A 23,552-nucleotide genomic window follows, 5' to 3' on the forward strand; every position below is an offset into this window, starting at 1 on the left:
AAAAAAGAAAACAAAACAAAAAGGGAAAAATTGTCAAGGTAGTCAAATAGGCCTAAAATGTTAATGCCATTGGATTACTCATACAAAAGCAACCACACAAGTATATATATATATATATAAATAATTTCTAGCTAATCTCATACAATACATGTATGTTCAGAAAGGTATGCTAGTCTATTACTCACTGAATGGTGTGCACTTTAACCTGCCTACTTCTTATTAAAAAATAGTAAGTTGAACCGCAATCTTTATTCCAAAATAACGTTTTTAAAAGTAGTATTCTACATTGTCACATAGCCATCTTGTTTTATTTAGTGAGTGGCATCAGTTGGAAATGTTTTTTTCTGCCCTTTTATTTATTTTATTTTTTTTTGTATTTTTACAATTGCATTTGGGAGTCTAATTTAAAAACAAAAAATCCCAGTTGACATTATGTCTAGTCAAATGACAGGAAATGGTAGGTCATGTTAAACACACTGCATTATGGTATACGTTATCCATTTCGGTTGTTTTTATTTTTGGCAAATGTAGCATACATTGCACAACAATATACATACTATATACTACAACTAGATATGTGAGCCAGTGACCACAATAACAGAGATTAAAAGAGAGAGTGTGTGTGCTAAGTGTGTGGGTTGTTCTTCCCTCCAAACAAAAGATTAGCTGACAGATAGTTGACCTTTGTCAAGAGGTCAGATGTTGCTGATACTTCTGCTATAGAACAGAAATTGTTTCATTCATAGATTTTTATTATCTGCATGAAGACGAGCATTGAACCATTACACCAATAAAGCAGCTGCAGCCAATATAAGAAATCATCACATATAGGCTGACAATCATTTTTAATAGATAAAGATATTCAGCTATAGATTAGGCATTGTATAATCGTCAGCTGAAAGTTGTGTAGTACATGATAAATATATATATTGGTATACTTGAGGTATGTTTGATATGCTTTTTCTTTTCACATTTTATATTGTTTGCTATTTAGTGCAAATGAGGCTTGGAACATGATGCACGAGGAGCTTCTGATTCTCTTGTTTTATTTTGGGATGTTTACATGTGCATATCTTACAGTTTGGTTATAAATATGTATATCCAACATTACATCAATTACAAGAAAAAAAGAAGTTCAAAAGAAATGGAAAAAATGGAGTGAGAACAAAAGGCATCAGGTCAGATGTTATTCTGTCTGGTCTCATTTATTACATCATCCTTCAGTGTCCTTGTTCTAGCCTTTTGGTTGAAAATAGCAGAAGTAGGTTAAAACCTTATAATCCCAGCATATACATTTTCTGTTAGTTAGACAGATATAGATTGACAGATAAAGATATAGCTTGCTGCTTTTATTTTCCCATGACTTCTTAGAATATCTGTGAGACATTTGACTGAGGAGAGGCAGAGAGGAATCTAACCTACTAAACTTTCTTGTTCTTGAACAATTAAAGCATGATTCATTCACTAATCTGAGACCTTACTTCATTTAAATATCATGTTTCGATATCTGTTTATATCTTTTTGATACCAAATGTTATCTTGTTATCTTATTTAATAATGTTTTGATACCTGAGGTTTTTATAGTTGGTTCATCGTAGGATGTGTTTTATATAGTAATCTCTTTGTGAAACCAATGCTGACGTTAGCAGGTCCAGATACGCCACTGAAATGTTATTCTTTACCACCTGAAGCAAAATAGGCCAAGTACATGTTATTTTCTGCTCACAAAGCAGGATGTGTTTCTCGTTTTTCTCTTCACCACCTCAAACTAACATTGCTCCATTATTAAAACAATGACAGTTTTCTCATAACTATAATACAAATGTCAATATATGATCCTACTCGATATGCTCTGCATCTCAACAAAAAAAAAGTATCTTTACTATTCACAGAGCTATGGATTCAATGTCTAATGGCTCAAAAGTGACAAAAAACAGCAACCTTAAAAGGTTCTCTTTAGATGACCTACATGATCGCACTCTATAGCTCTTATGTATTGCATAAAACCATTTGAGGGATGTGCAATGGTTTTACAAATCTTACTTCAACAAATAGTGACCAGGTAGCGACCTACTTTTTTATGAAATCTGTTGACAAAAAACTGATGCAACTTGAATGTGAAATCTTGTTCAAATAACCTAATCTTTTATGTACTCGGTCATTTGGCTGTACTGTAAAACTGAATGGCAATGACTTTAACATTGAACTTATTCACATAATCAGTTCATGAGTCAGTCTGGAATGAAGACTTTAGTCTGATGAATCACTGGAATGTTGCCTGAAAGGTCTTCTAAGGAGATGAGATTATCAGTGGTCTTCTCTGTAACCAGCAATGTGTGCATATCGCAGGATACAGAACAGTTGGCAACATCCTGAGTCTGTAGCTTTCCAGCCTCTTCTAAAGCAAAACTGTCTCCTAGTTAACACACACACAATATATATATATATATATATATATATATATATATATATATATATATATATATATATATATATATATATATATATATATATATATATATGAACACAGAAAGCTTATGGGTCAATGACATGACAATTTCTTTGTCAGGATCTATTAATGTATTCAACATTTTTCAAAAATTTATTCAAAAATAATTTTTGGGGTAATTAAGTAAAAAAAAAAATCAGAAACTGCCCTGATATCATAATGAAATAAGTAGTTTGGCATAATCTTCATTATTACTTTTAGGGGAAAAAAATTAAAACCCCTTTTTTACACAAAATTAGTCATGTGGTTCAACCAACATGCAGGGAAAAAAAACAGGAATTTAAAATAATTAATAATTCATCATATAAAGAGAAAAAAATCCTTAAAAATATAATATTTGTCCTGTCTGAATAAAGGGAAAACTGTCTATATTCTGCCTATTTATATTATGTATTCCTGATTTCTGAAGATTATTTTAAAACAACTGAACAACTAAAACAAATATTTGTTCTAAATTATGAGAGAAGATAGGAAAGGAGATTCTTACTGGTGCCTGAAGAGCATGACGGGCATACTGTTGTTCTGGGACACCCTACAACATGAAGGACCTTTTCATCACCGCAGGGAGAAGTATCCAAAACCACATAGACCTGCATACACAATGTGAAAATATACAGTACTGTCCAAAAAAAAGTAACTTACAGAGCAGTCCAAAGCTCATTAGGAACATCTTACCTGTGGAGTGGCTGTTGTTGACTCAGTGATATTGTCCCCACTCATGCTTATGGCACCCACATCATCCTCTGAGGGACATGTTCCAAAATGTCTTTTAGACCTGATAAACAGCAAAGCATTAATATATTTATGACTGGGACTGTTCATAATATACATTAAAATCAATGAATGAAAATAAACCTATTAAGCAAGTTTTAATGTCCGTTTTACCAATGTAAAGCTTGACATATGCTGTATCGTTTCATTTAATTTATTTTTTTTATGGAGACTACTCTTGTGACACTGTCTGCTTTAGTTATGAAGTCTGCAGATTCAATGACCTTTGAATACATCTCTTTTGTTAGTTTTTTTTCTGAAAGGCTAAATGTCAAATTCATTGAACTGGCTCATATGAAATGTACTACAGTCACACAACGCTCATATCTATGTAAATAGTAATCTGAGGCGTTTTGATTTTTTCCGTTCATGGATTGGCACCCTGCTAACTGACACTGAGGGCAAAACCAATCTCTGGATCCTGTTGAGTGAGAATGAAATATGGAGACCTGCAGTGAGACGTGGAGGTATGATAAGTAGCATTATTATGTGTATTAGATATGTGAGTCTCAACCCTACACCTGGGGCAATAATGGGCTTTGGGATAAACCAAACCAGTATTGTGTTTGTGTGTATGTGTGTGAGAGTTAAAGTGTGTGTTAAGTTGATATAGACAGAAAAAAAATTAAGAAAAATAAAATGGAAACACGAGTAACCAAGTGAAAAACGCAATTTTAGACGGAAAAATTGCCACCCATGTAGCTTTTAAATAAGATTATAGATCACTGGGTCCATTTTGGGGTGTAGAAATGACCTATTTTGATATGTAATTGCTGTAGTACAAGCTAAACCAAGCATGTAATTGAAAGCGTGCGACTGCTGCATTGAGGTGCAGGGGCCAGAGGAACCCAAGATAAGTATGCTGCTTTAGGAGTATAACAAAGCACCACACCACAGCTCAATGTCACTAAACCCACTAAACACAGGGCAAGAATTTACTTAACCAGGGTGAGGAAAATATCACCCAGCTGTTTTGATGTGTGCACGTGTGCATTAAAGTCTTCTGACATATGCTCAAGGGGATGAAATCATCTTTAAATCTTTCACTGGCCTTGGCTCCAGCCTCCTCTCCTAATAAACAATTGAATGCTGCTTTTACACACTGTTCACCCGGTAAAGCAGGGAAATTAACCCAGACCGGCAGCAATCGAACCATTAGAGGTTTTCAATAAAATGGGAAAGAGATGTTTTTGAGGTTTTTTTTTTTTTAGGGTTTTTTGTCTTGTTTCTTGAATCCACTACAAATTGGAGGCATTAAGACAAATTGTGGCAGACGCTCTGGTTTTGTACTTTTTTCAGTTTGATTTTGATTTCAGTTGACCATGAGACACTATGGCAGGGTTGTGGAAAATTTTGAACTGAAGAACTGGCCCCTTTTCAAGTCTTGATTTGAACTGAATTGGCAAACACCCACAGAAAGGTAATTTGGAATTGATATGACAGGATGAAGAATTTACTGAATTGCAAATTAAAGAAATGTAACACGTGATGCATTCTGGGAAACAAAGTGTTCATCTTAATTAATTTAATTTGCTAAAAAATGTAAATTAAACAAATTTTAATATGGGGCATTCCAAACATTTCTATCTATCTATCTATCTATCTATCTATCTATCTATCTATCTATCTATCTATCTATCTATCTATCTATCTATCTATCTATCTATCTATCTTTCTATCTATCTATCTTTCTGTCTGTCGTTCTCTTTGTCCAAAGTCCTATAAATATTAAACCTTAAAAGCATTTTTACATTACATTCATTTTTTTTTTACATTTTTATTCAAAACATTCAAACAAGACTTTGTCAAGCCAACACTGAAATTATTTCTTGACAATCTTTAAGCTTTTCTAGTTATAAATCACAGTTATATGAGTTACTTGTTATAATTCAATTCTGCATCCTGTTTGCAACCTCAAATCAACTTTCATTCAAAATTAAGAACTGAAATTTTGACAATGAATTCAATTTTTGAGGTTACATAAAGTAATAATAATTTAGATGATTACTCTTTAAAAATCCATTACCTCCATGCCTCCAGAATAACAGAAAGTTATTAAGTGTGCTACTAAAGTGCATCTCTGACCCCGGCTAGCTTTGCCTATCACTCTCACCCGTAGCAGTAGGTGATGCAGGCAGTGATGGAGAGAAGGGCGATGAGGAGCACAATACACATTGCTATAGCCATATTCTTTCTCTTCTCCTCTTCAGCCTGCTGCAAATCCCACCATTCAAGATCACTGAACTGGCAGCGCTCCCCCATGTAACCTAACACACAGCTGCAACACAAACACACACACACACAACGGGCATCATTAAATGCAATATTCATTATTTCTGTCAGTGAACAGAGAATGGAATATTAGAATAAAATGGTCTATTGAATATGCTTAACATGTGTCCTTTTTGTCAATGGCAAACGTTCAGTAAAAAGCTAAATTATTTTTAGTACAAGACTGCCATCTACTGCTCATTAACTAAAGCCTCTTTTTAAAAATCAGCTTATGTTTGAAGCTGGAAGGAAATTGTGGAATATGCAAAAACAGGGATTATGAGAATCATAAAAATCAGGTTAAAGCTTGTATAAAAAGCTATATAAGCAAACACTTGCTTGCAGGCATAAGACTCCATCTCAGGGAAATAGAAGCACACTCCGTCATACAGACAGTATGAGTCGTGTGTAGAGGGGCAGCTCTGCACAGCATTATTGTGTTGCCATGAAGATGTGGCATCAAGTGGACTTCCTGTACTCGGCCAAGAGGAGGCGCTCTTAAACTCCTCTGCAACAAGAAACAAAGCATGAAAATGAGGTCACTATTATGTTGCATCATACATTTCTGTTAAAAGCACAATATGTAATTTTCGCTGCTAGAGGGTGCGTATTCAAAATAAACAAATAGATAAAGGCGTAGTTTGATGACGCGGTGACTGAGTGTGGAATCATGGGAGTTGTCGTCTTCATCCCCACAGCCGATGCAATCCGACGGGACTCGGGCAGAAATCATGTTCTAGGATGAGCTAATGATTTATTAACGTAGTAGAATGAAGCAGGGCGAGGCTGAAAGCCGTCGAAGCGAAACGAGGCCGAAAGCCGTCGAAGCGAAACGAGGCCGCTGAACGAGCGTGACACACGGCTCGAAAGCAGTGGAGCTTTTATTATGCCACAGTCGACCGCTTCCGCTCCTTCAGGTCATGCGCATGTGGGTAAAAAAGCAGCGCTGTTTTATCATACTAGGTACATTTGAAAGTTCTGTTATAATGCTACTCTGTGCGGTCGTCACCGGACTATTAAAACACACAACATAGTAAACTGTCTTTGGTGTTTCCATGTTTTCTACAAAACACAACCAGAAATCGAGGGGTTATGACGTCATTGGCAGGCGACACAGTGACACTATGGACACGGTCCATGTCACTAGTTAAAATTGCTTATTTCTCTGGATTTAAACATTCTTCGAAACATTTGTATAATATGTAAGTGCACAAGTCAGCAAAATATATAACACTGTTCTAGTGGTTTTTGGATATTTTAATAAAAAAAAATCTTACATATTGTGCCTTTAAATGTCAGTGCATTACCCTTTTGCACAAACTCAGATTAGCAGGTCCTATTAAGTAACTGGTCATGGTCTCAAGCCATGACACATTATACATAATAAGCACATAGACAACTGCACAGTACATGGTTTTGAGAAGGTACTGTTTCAGTTAAAACATTAAAAAGGTGAATCTTACCATGACAGATAAATCCTGTGCCTGTGAACCCAGGTCGACATCTGCACTGATAAGTTCCTACTGCATTCAAACAGTCAGCATTTACAGCACAGCCATGCATATCTAATTGACACTCATCTATATCTGTAAAAATACACGTGCGCACACACACACACACACACACACACATAAAGAAGTCTGTTTTTGGGGAAGTATATATGATGTACGCTTTTTAATGTTTTTGTAATAAGTCTCATATATATGATGTACGTATGTATTTATGTTTTTGAAAGAAGTACTTGATCAGTAATACTTAATATTTTGAAATACTATTACAATTTCAACAACTACTTTCTATTTTAATAGAAGTAATATTCATATTTTAATTATTATTACTTATTTATCCTGTTATGGCAAATCTATTGGTTTTGTGTGTTACATGATCCTTCAGAAATCTTTCTATACTGATCTGATGCTCAATAAACATATAAACATTTCTTATTATTATCAATGCTGAAAGCAGTTTTGCTGCTTAAGATTTTTGTGGGAACCATGATAACATTTTTCAGGATTCTTTGATGAACATTGAGTTCAGATGAATAGTATTCATTTGAAATAAATATTTTAAATGTCTTTACTGTCACTTTTTATAAATTGAATGCATCCTTGCTGAATAAAAGTATTTTTTTAAAACATCTTAATGACCCTAAACATTGCAGTAGTGCATATCATATTCAGACTAATGTGAACACTGCTTTTATATAGCAGTTCAGTAAACAAGTTAATATTAAGTAATTTACACAGTATTGCTAATTAATTTTGTGTAGTTTTGCAGCATCAAACAAAATAGTTGCAAACAAATCAAAAGCAGAATGAAGCATTACAAGTCACCGTAGTGACGTTATTGAATGAATCAATGTTTTTGAAAAAATTATATATATAAATGTGCGTTTTGTCATACCCATACAGTAGTGACCATTTCCACTGAATCCAGTCTTGCATTGGCAGAAATATCCACCTGCTGTGTTCACACACTCAGCCTCAGATATACTACAATCTGCCAGGCCTGCTTTGCATTCATCAACGTCTGTGCAAACACACACACACATATTGCCAATAGTATGTGATCATGTAAACAAACCCAAATTTACATAAAGACTGATCAATACATCCAATAACAGACGCATACTGCACCCACACACACATCAATATCCATACACTCAAATTCAGTTTCACACATACATCGCAAACCAGCTGCTTCAGTCTATACTAAAACAAAATCAACTGACTTGTAGCGCAAACATACACAGACTTACACACACTTACCCACACACAGCTCCCCATCTCCAGCAAAACCTCTCATACACTGACACACGGCTTGGCCTTCCTTCTGCATACACTGAGCGTTCACATCACATCTGACAGAGTAGCAGTCATTCTGGCCTAAATGAGATCACATCATTCTCGAGTTATCCAAGTTAGCTCTGGAATACTTGATTCTGGCTGGTCAATTACAATATTCCGTGTTCAGAAAAAATGGATGAAAATGAGACATAAATATTGTCTATGATGAATGTGATTTTTGCTGATATATATATATTTTTTACCTGAAACCATCCTCTCTGTGTAAAGCATGACCAGTGGTGTGCTCTCATCATTCAGTGTTTTATTTCTCAAACGATCACTTGATTCACCATCATCTGTTTCTGAGTGGAGAAAAACAGCTATTTTTAACATATGCAAAGAGTCAAATTGCTTTAATGGTTTAATGTGACTTTCTAGGACAAGCGTTCTTTCCATTGTTTAATTATATTCTCATTATACTGACCAGGGAATGATGTATTAATTGCCAGACAGTCTTTTCCATTAGCTGAAAGAACGTGCTTTGAGTGACATGAGCAATGAGCCAATCCCAGTCTGCTCTCACACACTTGGGCACATCCTCCATTTTCATGAAGACAAACATCCGCTCCTAGGAGACAGAAAACAAGCATTGCATTGCAGTCAGATTATTCCTGTTATGCAGTATGTCCTACTATATTGAATGAAATCATAAATTCTTTTAAAGATGGAAATCATATATTTCATTTTATTTTTCACAGTTTAGTGAAAATAGGGTGAATTTTAAATAAAATTGCTACTTTGGTTTGAGCAGATTTTGCCATTCTTGTCATTGTCAAACTTACAATTTTTCATGTTAGAAGTAAGAGTTAAGAAATATTCCAGATGCGACTTTATTTTTTATATGTTTTTATTTTGCAAATAATGAAGTTATAATTAATGAAGTTAACATTTCTGAGCGTAACCAGAGCATAGAAACACACTACTGTTCAAAAGTTTAGAGTCAGTAAGATTTCTTTCAAGAAATTACATTAAATTGATCATTGAATTCATAAAATGTGTCTTGAGTAAATCTGCACATTATAATGACTTCTGAAGGTTGAAAATTCAGAATAAATTACACTTTAAAATATACTAAAATAGAAAACGTCTCAGGTTACTTATGTAACCATGGTTCCCTGAGTAGGGAACGAGACACTGCGTCCTCTAGGGATCGCTATGGGGAACGCCTCGTCGTGACCCGTGTCTGAAGCATACATTGAAAAAACACCAACTCGTTGGCCGGCGACAGCCATGACGTCACTACCGGTGCGACTATAGTATAATAGTATAGTATAATATAGTATACTATTATACTGTACTATAGTATAATAGTCGCACCTAATAGTCACACCTACTCAGGGAACCATGGTTACATAAGTAACCTGAGATGTTCCCTTTCATGGGAACTTCGACCTGCGGCATCTAGGGGTCGCTATGGGGAACGGTATATCCACGCCACCATGCTGAGGGGAGTGCAAGCCAGAACCATGGCGAGCACTAAGAACCAACTCTACCATATTGCTATGGGAGTCGCCCCTGGGACGTTAGACGGCTGTCAGTGAATCTATCTGTATTTATGTTCTACTGTAGTGTTATCTGTATGCACCAAGGGTCTGAGAGTAACGCAATTTCAATTCTCTGTGTGTATTCTACATGTGGAAGAATTGACAATAAAACAGACTTGACTTGACTATATTTATATATACATATAATTAGACGTGGATCATACTCACCCACCATGGTTCCCACGTCGGAGCTCTGTCCGTATTACTGTTTTATTGTATTTTTCAAATACTTGTTCAAATTTATCAATTGCCTTGCTGCTCATAAAAGGCTTTCAAAAACATTTAAATATAAAACTATAAAGCAACAACCTCCATTTTCTTATGCCCTTTTACACATGATTACAAATAATGGTAAAACCCAAAGCAGATATGCTATTAATGAGAACAAGTATTCATACCTGTTTTGGCGAGAGGATGAACAGCAACCAGAGCAGCTGGTTGGACAGAGATGTCACTGAGATGCTCAGGGTTTCGTCCAGTTCTCATGTCTAGCCGGTAGAGCAGGTGACCGTCCCAGTCACTGACCCAGAGCACGTTCTCAAACACTGCAACATCAAATGGGCGACCTGAACCAAAGCAAAAACAGAAAAACATATTACAAACAGCAAAACATGTTGTCTACATGGAGGTCTTTCATAAACCAGCATAAACATTATTGCCACATAGTGTAGTTTGTGCTCATTTCCATGCATAGTATATACAGTATTTGTTTGTGTAGTAAAGGTGTGTGTTTTTGGCAGAGGAGCCTCACCTACTTGGTTCTTGCTTAGCATATGGCGATCAGAACCATCCAGGTTGGCTGACTCAATCACACCTCTGCTCAGGTCACACCAGTACAGACGCTGGGAACTGGGATCAACTGCTAGTCCACTAGGAGACACCAGACCGGTGCTGACCACAACTTCACGCAGGTCTCTGTTCAGACCTGAGCGTTCCACTGCAGGACGACTACCCATGTCTGTCCAATATACCTTCCTCCAGACACACAGATGAAACGTTAATGCATGATTACATGTCAAAATCCATGTTAGAGCTGCTTGCCTTGGAATGATGTGAGGGTGATTATAACAAAATACAAGTCATTTTTGCTGAACTCTCCCTCATAAAAAAGGTATTCATAAAAAAATGGCTGTGTTCACCATACAATTCAGTTTACAGGATGTAGATGAAGACAAACTGCAGAGAAGAAAATTAACATGCAGTTTCAAATGTCTTACTGTGCCTGAGGATGTAGGGCAATGCCTCTGGGTTTCTGGATGTCTTTATCTATAAAGATCTCCCTGTCAAGGCCATTTAAATCGCTGCGGGAAATAGAAGATAATCTGAAAAACAGAATGATAAAGTCAGTTGAGGAAATGGGTATTCACTTAAGAAAGCGTGTTTGTATTTGTCTGTATCCTACCCTCTATCAGTCCAGTACAGCTTGCGATGGACCCAGTCCACAGCCAGACCCTCGGGTGAGTCGATTCCAGTAGAGAACAGCATCTCTCTGAAACCTCCATCCAGCGAAGCCCTCTCAATACACTTCAGGCCTTTATCTGCAAAATACACCTGAACAAAGAAACAAACAAGCCCAAGTGACTACTTTTATATGACACTGCATGGAAAAATAAAACAATTAAGTAAATATCAGAGGCATTTTTTTAAATAAATACATTTAAATCTAAAGACTGAAATGTAAAGAATACAAAAAATAGAAATGTGTCCTCTTGCATTTAAATTCTGTGGCCACTAGAGCAGTAATGCAGTAAATGCATTTTTTAAACATTATCAACAGGAGCCCCTGAACTCCATTCCTGTTTCCTTACATCATCTGGCATTTACAACTTATGTCCACTAGAGGGCAGTTGTAAACACATCATAACTGTAGTGGGAATCTTCAGGCATGTGTGTGATCTTTTACCTGTTTCTGCACTGGATCGTAGTCCACAGCTATGATACTGCCTCTCGGTTCCTCCAGAAGTATTTTGCTCTTTTTGCCATCTGTGTCAATCTGTCTTATATCCACTATATTGGCAAACAACAGGTACATTGGAGGTCCTGCTTGAAATAAAGCAAAGAGATTACAGAAGATTTCAGATGCACGCACGAGGTCATTGGAAGCAAATGCACTTAAATACTGATTAACTACATGCTTAACCCAATAATTCTAGGAGACAAGATTTGGGAGACAGACAGGCACCCTGGCAGAATGTAGAATATAAAAAAGTTTGTAGGCCATGCCTGGGGCAGCACAATGTCTTCCATCAGGATGGAGCTGGTATCCAGGCTGGCACTCACACACCCACCTGCCTGGATATAAAGTCACACACATCTGACTGCAGCCCCCTCGATCTGCAGACAAACAGCCTGAAACATAGAGACAATGGTGAAGAAAACAATTACACAAGCATAAATGCATACATAATAAGGCTTTTCATGTATTTTAAGTCACAAAAACACACACCTGTGCATGAGCGGCCGTCAGGATTTAGTAGAGATCCCTCTGGACACACACACACATCTCCTTCCGCAGTGTGTACACATGCATGATCACAAACTGTACCATTCTCCACACATGGTTTAGTCTCTGTAGACAAAGGTAAGCAGGCCAGTTAAAATTCTGCTATTTACAACAATGTATTACTACAACAAAATCCATTCATTCATTTATGAAATTAATTCATTAATTGTATTGACTTTATTGTGTGTGTGTGTGTGTGTACACACATTTTTAAAACATTTTTGTTAGTTCATTTGTATTTTTAAAAATAAAATGTAATAATATAATTACATTGTCCAAAATATATTTTAAAATACATTTTGCATTTACCCAAAAAGTATTTTAAGACTAGTAATGTTTGTTTTTTTTACCTCTTTTGTAATATTTTGGAATCTGAAGATTTGAACAAAATATATTTTAAATTGGAATAATATAAATCGAGTGAAATCTCACATGCACAAATTTCTTTATATTTTCCTACAATGCGTGTGGAATCAGTAGAGTGAAATTAAGCCCAAACAGAAACAATGGTACTAGAAGGTTTACTGGTTATCATTCTGCTGGGTTCGTCATTTCTCACCAGAACACCACTCTCTTGTAAACGCGTGTTAGCAGTTAGCGGAAGCTAGAGATTACGGTTTATAAAGTTTTAAATATGGATATTTTTTCTTACACAAACGCATTGCTTTTCTTCAGAAGGCCCTTATTAACCCCCTGGAGCCGTATGGAGTGCTTTTTATGATGGATGGATGCACTTTTTACGCTTCAAAATCTTAAACCTCATTTACTGCTATAAAGCTTGGAAGAGCCGGGACATTTTTTAATATAACTCTGATTGTATTCGTCTGAAAGAAGAAAGTCATATACACCTAGGATGGCTTGAGGGTGAGTAAATCATGGGGTAATTTTCATTTTTGGGTAAATTATCCCTTCAATATAATTTGAAGGGGAAAAAATAAGTTAATTTAGAAATTTCACTTACTGTTTTACACACTAGAGCCACAAACATAATAACAATTAGGCCAATCTCAACATTGTGAGGGTTTAAAATGACCAGTTCACATCCCTGACATTTTAATTCCATTGGCACTTCAAATATTGTCCTCAAACCAAGCATTAAAGCGTGGTCATTTGGGGAAATGGAATGACGTGTCGTTGGCCGAACACAAACAAGTCTAAAGTCTAAAGCTTATGGCCTCAATCTTTCATTTGCAAAACCCCTGTCCTCAGATGATCAATTCTCACCTCAATGTTTTCATGAACACTTCTCTGAACCAACAGACCTTGTGGCACTGTGCCTATCAGACAGTCCTTATTCTGACACCTAATAATCCCAAATCCAATCATCCTATATTTGCAAAAATCCAGTCCTGAAATTGCAATGTCTGGACGATTTTGTTTTATTCAGTCTCACAATGCATATATATAAAAACAATGCCTCCAGTTACATTAAATAATTACACTAGTCAAGGCCGTTTTAAGGCATACGCAAACTAGGGCACCAGGGGGCGCCAATCTGGCATTGCATTTTAGCAGGGCTCTGTGAAAAGCAGGGGTCTCCAAACTGTGTCCTGGAGGGCCGGTGTCCTGTAAAGTTTAGCTCCAACCCTAATTAAACACACTTGAACCAGCAAGTTAAGGTCTTACTAGGCATACTAGAAACTTCCAGGCAGGTGTGTTGAGGCAAGTTGGAGCTAAACTCTGCAGGACTCCGGCCCTCCAGGACCGAGTTTGGAGACCCCTGATGTAAAGGGTGTCACGGCCACCCTGAAATATGATTGCCTCCCCACTGGTTCCCCCAACATCATTGGGCTAGAGTTCTGTCAATCTGACGATTCCTATTTGCCGTTGGATCAGAGTACTGTCAGTTACTGTCTGACTGTTGCATGTAAAGTTTGCATTTGGAGCACTCAACAAAAAAAACAGGCAGCCTATAGTAAAAAGTGCACAAATCAGTATTTTTTTAGGGGAGTATTTGTGGCAGTTGAGAAATCACTGTGAAATGGGCAGATAGTGTAATATTGCTCAGTGTGCATTGTAGAGGGCAAAATATAAATGCACGGCATTTCAAGATGAAGTGAGTGTGCAGTTATATTTTGACCCTATAAAACTTTCTTCTTTTACTTGCACCTCCAAAATGTGTGCCTTTTTGCGCCAATGCATTGTTAAAGGATCAGTGTGTTTTGTTATTGTCCCATATAAAATTTTACGGCCAGTTTTAAAAATGGTTTAATAAAATGTGCTAATTCACAACAATAACAACATCCTTTATTAAACCACTTTGTCGAATTAACGTATCTTTATGTATGGTGTCGAAATGCTGAATCGATTCATTCTATTCTAATTACTGCTTATGCGAGCAGTAACAAACACACAGGATGAATCCGAAATCGCCCTTGTACCCTCACTCACTATTCCCTAAATTAGACCACTAATACAGTTCACTTGAAGGAGTAAATGAAAACGAGTGAGTGAATTCGAAGGGCTGCCACTTTTGCATAGTTTGAAACTGGCAAACTGGCAGCCCCAGTAATAAGATGAAAGGATTTATCTTGAACTTGTCATGGAAATGATGCATAAACACTAACTAAACAATTTAACAATCAATTTACAATGAATTTACATTAACACCATACAATAGCATTTTTTTGTTTGCACTGAAAATAATACTTTATTAATAACACTTAAAGGATTAAAACAACACCAGGGGTGTTAAATACCCCATAGTGTAAAATTTGAACAACAATAGCAAGTGTAACACTTTACACTTGGAGTGTAATTTTTCTACACTGTAAGGTGCTATATTAACACTAAAAATTCAACACTACGAACGGTGTACTTTTAACGCTAGACAGATTGGGACCATAAATGATCTTTAGGAGTGTTAAAATCGACACTTTAAGTGTTAAACTGACACTGCGTTTTTTACTGTGTATGTACGTACATCAATAAGGATTTCGTCAAAATGGTTAGAAATGGCCCTGATACCTGTTAAAACAGATATAAATATAGATGTATATCCCCAGAACTCCCCAAAAAAATAAAAAAGAATAATTCTGCATTCAAAACTTTAATGTATACTTTTATTTTAATTATTCACAATAAATAAAAATCTATTCCATAAAATATGTTCTTTAATTGTCATGTTCCCATCACTAATTATTCTGAGTGTCAGAAAACATGACAGCAATCTTGATTGCAGGTGCAGGTGAGTGTTCGCAGGTGAGAGAACTGTACTCAGGGTTAATCTCGCTGTTGATTTGCTCTTGACCTGCTTAGCCAGGCAAAGCTGCTGACTAAATATGTTCCTTATTACTGATGTCACCTCATTATCTTATCGCACTGTGCTGTCCAGCTCTGCCTCGATGCACTATTAGAGCACAAACAATTGAGTCTAGAGATGCTCTCTGTCTCTTTTTAAAATTCTTTCTTGTGCTCTGTCCCTGACCCATCACTTCCAGCTCATTGATATGCATGCTACTAGAGCCAGTGTTTCATAATCCATCCCCTATTCTCCAGTCATACCTTGACAGGTCTTCAAATCGGACAGTAACAGGTAACCCTTAGGGCAGGTGCAGAAGTATGAGCCCGGAACATTCTCACATCCCAGTGAGCAGCCATGATTCCACAGGGCACATTCGTTGATATCTACAAGAGAAGAGAAGAGAAGCTTTTGAGAGAGGAATAAGAAAGTTGTGGATTTCTACACTAATGCTATTATGTATCTTAGATGTTCCTGTGTTTCACAAGGGAAATAGAGGCTGTACCTTCACAGTAATTGCCTTGTTTACTGAGGGAAAAGCCATCCCTGCATCGGCACATACCAGTGTCACTGTGACTGGAACAAACTTTCACACACTCTCCTGTGTGTCGATTGCAGTCTGCATAAGAACAAACAGTATCTCCTTCCAAGCACAAACCACCAATATGTAATAAATCTGCTCTCTGTGTGACGTTTAGGATTATTGTAAGAACTAACGATCAGTTTTGGAGGTAACACAGTATTGCGAGTAAGGTAATAATATTACTTCAAGTAACTATAATGTAATGCATTACTTTTAAATTTACAAGAAAGAGTCAGTAAGAGTTTGTAAGAGAGTTACTTTTTCAAATAAAACACAAGTTACTTTGTTTTCCCATTTATTCACTGACACCTCTCCTGTCTCTGCGTTGAGAGAAATTGAGAGTGAGGTGCAGAGGCAGAGGCACTTCCTTCAGCCTGCAGGTTTATCAATTTCATTTTGGCTGTGAAAGGGCTTTTGCAGCTGCCAAAAATATAACTTTTGGGGTTTTTGTTATTAAAAGAAATAAGCAAGCCCAGCTCAGGTGACAAAAAGCAAAGCAAAAGTAACACAATGCATTACTTTCCATAGAAAGTAACTAAGTAATACAATTAGTTCCTTTTTTTATAGAGTACCACAATATTGTAATGCATTACTTTTAAAAGTAACTTTCCCCAACACTATTTACAACCACCCAGTTTGACACCGTTTATGATTATAGTTAGAAGAGTGGAGTAATTGGAACATTGGAATAATTGTTACAAATAATTGTAATAATTATTAAACTATGTTTTGGTTAGATATTTTGAAAGCAAATACTCCAGCATTTTATAAAACTATTAAGATTATATGAAATCATTGAATTTTTCATTACTAACCTGGAGTGAATGGGGTCGGAATTTCCATTACTGGCTGATTGATGGGATGTACCACTTTGACATCAGCAGGGGGGTGTGGCATCCTTTTGGAATGGACATTCTCCCCTTGGCCCCCTGTGTACTTGTTTACTCGTGTTATTCTTTTTGACTTAGAATCCGTTAGGTAGACATAATCAAGGAAAATCGTCATTCTCAGAGACTGTGATCTAGTAGGGCAGGGAGGACATATTAACTAATTTTTTACTATAAAAGTGTAATATATGAAACATGAATTACAGTTTTTAATGTATGAATAATATATCGCCATTGGATATTTAAATAAACATGGTCATAACCTTTATTACCTCTTCTGTTTTTACATTAAGATTTAGATTGTCATAATTGAACAGTCACTTAAATTATTACATGGATGACTGACTTAACACATTCTGAATTAAAATATTTGGCATAATGACTACAAACATTTCCTATGTAGATGTGCTAGTTTCTTGTACCTCACTACTAACATCACTTTGTGCTTAAATATATATACAAACCCGATTCCAAAAAAGTTGGGACACTGTACAAATTGTGAATAAAAACAGAATGCAATGATGTGGAAGTTTCAAATTTCAATATTTTATTCAGAATACAACATAGATGACATATCAAATGTTTAAACTGAGAAAATGTATAATTTTAAGGGAAAAATAAGTTGATTTTAAATTTCATGGCATCAACACATCTCAAAAAAGTTGGGACAAGGCCATGTTTACCACTGTGTGGCATCCCCTCTTCTTTTTATAACAGTCTGCAAACATCTGGGGACTGAGGAGACAAGTTGCTCAAGTTTAAGAATAGGAATGTTGTCCCATTCTTGTCTAATACAGGCTTCTAGTTGCTCAAATGTCTTAGGTCTTCTTTGTCGCATCTTCCTCTTTATGATGCACCAAATGTTTTCTATGGGTGAAAGATCCGGACTGCAGGCTGGCCATTTCAGTACCCGGATCCTTCTACACAGCCATGATGTTGTAATTGATGCAGTATGTGGTCTGGCATTGTCATGTTGGAAAATGCAAGGTCTTCCCTGAAAGAGACGACGTCTGGATGGGAGCATATGTTGTTCTAGAACTTGGATATACCTTTCAGCATTGATGGTGCCTTTCCAGATGTGTAAGCTGCCCTCAAATCAACACGTCATGTTCTATTCTATATATGAAATAACGGAGATAATGTACTGGCAGCTAGTCAATATCACAAAATAATCCCTGAAGATTGATAATGACCAGCTGACTGTACATTAAAGAGCTACAGTACTTACTAAATAAATATATAAATGAACATGAATCCCTTACATAAAGAATGGATCTCATTTTTACCTCAAGGGCTGCTTAAAGACGTTAATAATGTTGCCATCATAGTTGCAGGACCCCATGGCAGTGTTCCCTCCTAGGCCCTGCTGAACCCAGAACAGCCTCCTGTCCCGGTGGTCTATAGCCAGAACCTTCAGTCTATCTGCACCTTTCAGCACTGTTGCCCTCTTCCCACCTGTCATGTCTGAACGCTGGATGCTGGGAGTCAAGCCATCTGACAGCCAGAAAATATATCTAGAAAAATGTTGTGATAGCATTCTCATTCTTATACATCTCCATACACATATTACATCTCTGTAACCTTCAACTTCAACATAATCTCCAACATCGTAAAGGATTCAAATAAATTAATTCAGATTATATGTCGTTGTGAAACAATGTCATCAATATAAATTACTTACAGTTTTTAATATTGAAATATACAGTATATTGGGAAGACACCAAAATATAACTAATGTCAGTTATGGGCTGAATCATTTATTTAATTTTAATGATCAATTGGAGTGAAATTTTTACTGTTATTTATTTCTTTAGCCAAAACAGTATAGCATTTTAATATGTCATTTTCATTTACTCTATATAGCAATTTGTAAATTTTTATGCAAAAATTATTAATTCTGAATCAATATAAATGTTCATTGGAATACAACTGAAAATATTTTTCTTTTCAGTTCCCCCAATGAATACCTGTTGATATATTTGTATTGGTTGCTTGATTATCTCTTCACAGACCAGTCCTTTAACAGAAAGGTGAGGCCAGTGTGCTGTTTGAGACCCTCTGTTAGATCTGCACCTATGTGCTAGCCGTGTTCCGAAGTATGTGACTGTCTGAATGCTCCAGCATTTAAAGCAAGCAAGCAAACTAGGATTTGAGAAAAACACAGTCCTGAGAACAACTGTGTAAATGACCAAGCTTTCAGTCATCCTCATTCTCCCCTACAGTCAACAAGCACACTGCTGAAAGAACAGAGTAAAAAAATGTAAAACACGTTGTTGCGGGTAACAGCTATGACCTATTGCTCCACAAACCACATTAACAACTTCTTATTTATTGCCATTGGAAGTTTTTGCCCTTTTATGTAGGTCTTTGCATTACTTATTTTTATTTTTCAATTACAAATACAAATTTATTTGTTTAAAATGTTCTTTATTGCTTTGTTCACTGTCATTGTGCATTTCATTTTTTTTTTGTTGAGATCAACCAAAAATATTTAAATGATGCCAGTTTTGATAAAGTCTTGCTTTTTTCCCTTTCATAGTTGCATAGTTTTTCTCATTATTACCTCTCATTTGGATCAACAACAATACTTCTTGGCTGAGACAGGTCTCTTAGGACAATCTTTTCGTTTCTCCCATCTGTGTCCATTCTCTGTATCGTCCCTTTTTCCGCAATGCTCCAGAGAACTGTGTTTTCAATCCAGTCCACAGCTAGACCCGTGATTCCTTTCACTGATGAGAGAAGCTTCTGAAAGAATGAAACAAACCTGCTTTAAGAGGCTTGGAACAGGCTTCAAACAATCATTGATGGCATTTAAAATGAAAATAATGTATAAAAATAACATTAATGAGGCCTCAGCAATACCTGTCTGCGTGTTCCATAAAGTCCTGCCCTGTTGATTTGTCCTGCATGTGTGTCGGCCCAAAACATCGTTCCCTCACTTAAATGGAAGTCCAATAAGATGGACCTTCCCACCCTAGACACAATCCTTCTCTGGTCCCCACCATCAAGGTTCAGTCTCTGAATGCTGTTTCCAAGGCCAAGTAACAGATAAGGTTCAGGATCTTTAAAGAGACAAATATAGAAACCTAATCAAAATGACACAAACTGAATGCATTAACCAGTGACATCATTTTAACAAGTTTATGTGCACATTTCATTTACCTGTTCAAAACGCTCTTCAAATCAAACTGATTCTAAATCCACTCTTAAAATTAAACAGCAAAACAAACAATATATTTACAATGTCAAATTATAGTGAGTAATAAGAAATATTTTGACCACAAAGGTAAAAAATGATTTACAATCAAGCAGGACATGCTTGCAGACCTTACAGACCAATCACAGCCCTCTGATTTTTGGGGCGGGGTTTGAAGTTTGTGTCAGGGCTCTGATTGGTTGGTAGGAATGTTGTTCGGATTGAGGTGTATAATATGCATATATTACTGTAAAACAAGAAAAAATTGTGTTTGTGTGTGTGTGTGTGTGTGTGTGTGTGCAATGTTCTGTTAAAAACTGAATGCCATAAAAAAGTTTGTAGGGTCATAAACATCATAAACATAGTTTATTTGTTTACATAACATTGTGCATCTTTGTAAATACAGTATAGACACATGCAGTCAGCAGAAATGCTGTTCTGTCAAAGTACTTCTCTGAAGGATTAAACATTTAATTGAACATGTCTCACAAGTTCATAACCTGAGATTAAACTGTGGTCTGTAACAAATTTAATTTATATATATATAATTTTCTATAAAAGATATTGAAAAAATCTCAGAGTTGTGAGGAAGAAATACTTATGTTGATTTTATTGTATGTTAGTGTATTCACTAAGTTAAATAAAATACCTTTAACATGAAACCTCCCCGAAACCTTACAGTGTGACCCTAAAATGAATGAGTTTGATAAACGAGGCCTGTCAGCTAACAAATACATTCTTTCTTTGGTCATAGAATTGCTAATTATTTTCTCTTTCTTTCCTACCCATAGCACCTATAATGTCATTCAGAACGTGGATTAATGTTGCTTTGTGACAGGTCTTTTCATGCTTTAATGGAGAGAGGTTCACACATCGATCTCACAGATGCCTGTAGAAATAAAGCAACTGTATCCTAGCAGCCATGTTGCTAGGATGTGTAGAGACAAATAACTGAACATGTTGAGTATGGTGATGGTTAGTATTTAACAATCAATAGTCACTAATTTGCAGCAAAACTTTTAGCCATCAAAATGTTTGCTATTTATTTATTTTTAATAAAGGGAGTTTTCCTTCATATTTAGAATGTACTCCGATTTAAAAGGTATTCAACAAAATATTTATGCTGATAGGAATAAATATTATGATTCATGAAGGGAGGGTTAAGCTCCTTTCTCACTGCAGCTCAGAGCAAGGGGTCCAAAAAGATTTATGATTTAGTGCTTCATCAAATTTTTTTGTTTCCAAATAATATTTTATTTCATAGACATATAATGGCCATCTTATTAATTATTAAAGAAATAGTTCACCCATTCATTGCAAGTCATTATTGACTCATGTTGTTCATTCCTGTGTGACACTCTTTCCTTCATGGAACACAAAGTTACTTTAGTGTTTATGGAGCTTTTTTCTGTACAACAAAAATGGATGGTGACCATGATCAGTAACCTCAAAAATGATCAAAAGCGCAATTAATTTACCATAGAAACTCCTGAGTTTTATTTTAAGTTACCTGGATCCATTTGATAGCTTTGTATGAGGAACAGACTAAACTTTAAATCATCTGGTGCAAATCCTTCTCTCTGCATGGCTCTCAAACCTCATTTGAGCTTGTATGCATTCAAACACGCTGCAAACAAGTTGCACAAATAAAAACACAAAAACTGAATGTGAATTAATCATGTGCTTTAGAGAACTTGGATTTGAGTGCACAAGTGACACAAAATAATTTTTATGATAATTTTACAAGTCTTTATTCTCCTTTTTGGAGCTTGACAGCCTTTGGTCACCATCCACATTCATTATATAAGGGCAGCCGACCCATGCTGCTAAAAAGTTTGTGACATAATTTTTATTTTTAGCTGAACTATCCCTTTGTGAAAAAGAAGTGTGCTTAATTGTACTGAATGAGCACTTATAGTGTACTTAAAATCTTAAAAGTGTATTTTCAAAAAAAACTGTAGTTACAGATAATATTTAAATTATCGTAAAGATTAATTTTTAATAAAAAAGGCAATTTATAAATTATATACATATACATTATAAATACGTATAATTTATATAATATATATTATATAATTAATATACTTTTAAAGTATATTGTTTCTGTAATAAGTACAAAAAACAAAAAAACAAAACAAAACCAGGTCTCTTTTAAATTAAAATACCCAATGTTTGACTTCAATGAGCATATCATGCACTTACCCACACAGCTGAAGTTTCCAGCAGCCCAGGGTCGTCCACCCCAGCATAATGCTTCCTCAGCAGGGCTTGAAGCTCGGGCAGGGCCTATACTCACCATCCAAAACCACAAATGAAAGGTGCCAGCTATCGTCCTCCAGAACATAATACTATCTCAGTTTCTACAGACCTCTCCTCTTAGGTATTTCCTTGATCACGGCACCACACCATGCAGCTGTAACCGCCACACATCTTACACTCGCAGCCAACCAGCTTCAACTAAATGAGAACCTGTGTGCAAAGACTCCAAAAAGTTAATCTGTATCCCAGAGGTGTCCTTTTCACACAGAGCAGTTTAAAAGTGAGAGTCCTGTAGGACGGCCAGGTTTGTGTCAGGCACACATATGCACAGAGTCTCAATCTCTCCGGTCCTCCTGCTCTCTAGCTGTTTTGGAAGCAAAGTATGAAATTCCTGACAGTCCCATGGCAAATCTGACACATGGTGAGAGCAGCAAGGGCTCAGAAGAGGGTTTTCCCTGGTGTAAGACTCTGAGCCTGAGCTCAAGAAATACAAAAACTGCCCTTCTACAACTTTAAAGAATAACGCAAGACACCCTGAGTTCACCTCCTGGCCTTTCCCAGTCTATGCATGTGATTTAGTAGGAGTGGTCACACCTTTTTGTGCTGCTCATGAGTAATGGGACACTTCCTCACTCACACACAAACCATTAAACTAGTGTTGCTGTGTCTGCATAGGCTCTGTCTGGCCCTCAGAGTGAAGAATCACAGGGGTTGGCGATGGGGGCGGGGCTTGTAAGTGCTTCACCCGTTTCCTATTTACCCAGCTCACACAATCTAATTATACGAATGACTGTCATATTGTCACAGGAATTAGAGCCATTGCTCTGAGAAAAATGTGCCAGGTACAGGGACAACAACTTCCCTGTTCTTCTGCTTTAGCAGGGTAGGAAATGCAACACAATGTCTGCTCTGATACATACTCACAGGACCTGCGACGTCACG

At 36.4% G+C, this 23,552-nt stretch overlaps 1 protein-coding gene across 1 annotated transcript; it reads right to left on the reverse strand.

The window, feature by feature from the left end:
* Positions 1-1,163: 1,163 nt before the first annotated feature.
* LOC107569836 (pro-epidermal growth factor-like) lies at positions 1,164-22,802 on the reverse strand. Its single transcript, XM_016255990.1, has 24 exons — positions 22,554-22,802; positions 20,018-20,217; positions 19,719-19,900; positions 18,442-18,669; positions 17,084-17,289; positions 16,191-16,304; positions 15,949-16,071; positions 12,388-12,510; positions 12,165-12,290; positions 11,845-11,981; positions 11,344-11,492; positions 11,159-11,263; positions 10,693-10,916; positions 10,340-10,507; positions 8,822-8,965; positions 8,601-8,699; positions 8,320-8,436; positions 7,955-8,080; positions 7,015-7,137; positions 5,891-6,059; positions 5,394-5,558; positions 3,185-3,284; positions 2,997-3,099; positions 1,164-2,416 (listed from the first exon to the last, which is right to left on the reverse strand). The coding sequence occupies exons 1-24, from the start codon at positions 22,693-22,695 to the stop codon at positions 2,232-2,234; spliced, it is 3,558 nt and encodes a 1,185-aa protein (XP_016111476.1). The 5' UTR covers positions 22,696-22,802; the 3' UTR covers positions 1,164-2,231.
* Positions 22,803-23,552: the final 750 nt, after the last annotated feature.

The sequence above is a fragment of the Sinocyclocheilus grahami genome, unplaced genomic scaffold, assembly GCF_001515645.1.
Source record: "Sinocyclocheilus grahami isolate Dianchi unplaced genomic scaffold, SAMN03320097.WGS_v1.1 scaffold1385.1, whole genome shotgun sequence".
Lineage (NCBI taxonomy): Eukaryota > Metazoa > Chordata > Actinopteri > Cypriniformes > Cyprinidae > Sinocyclocheilus > Sinocyclocheilus grahami.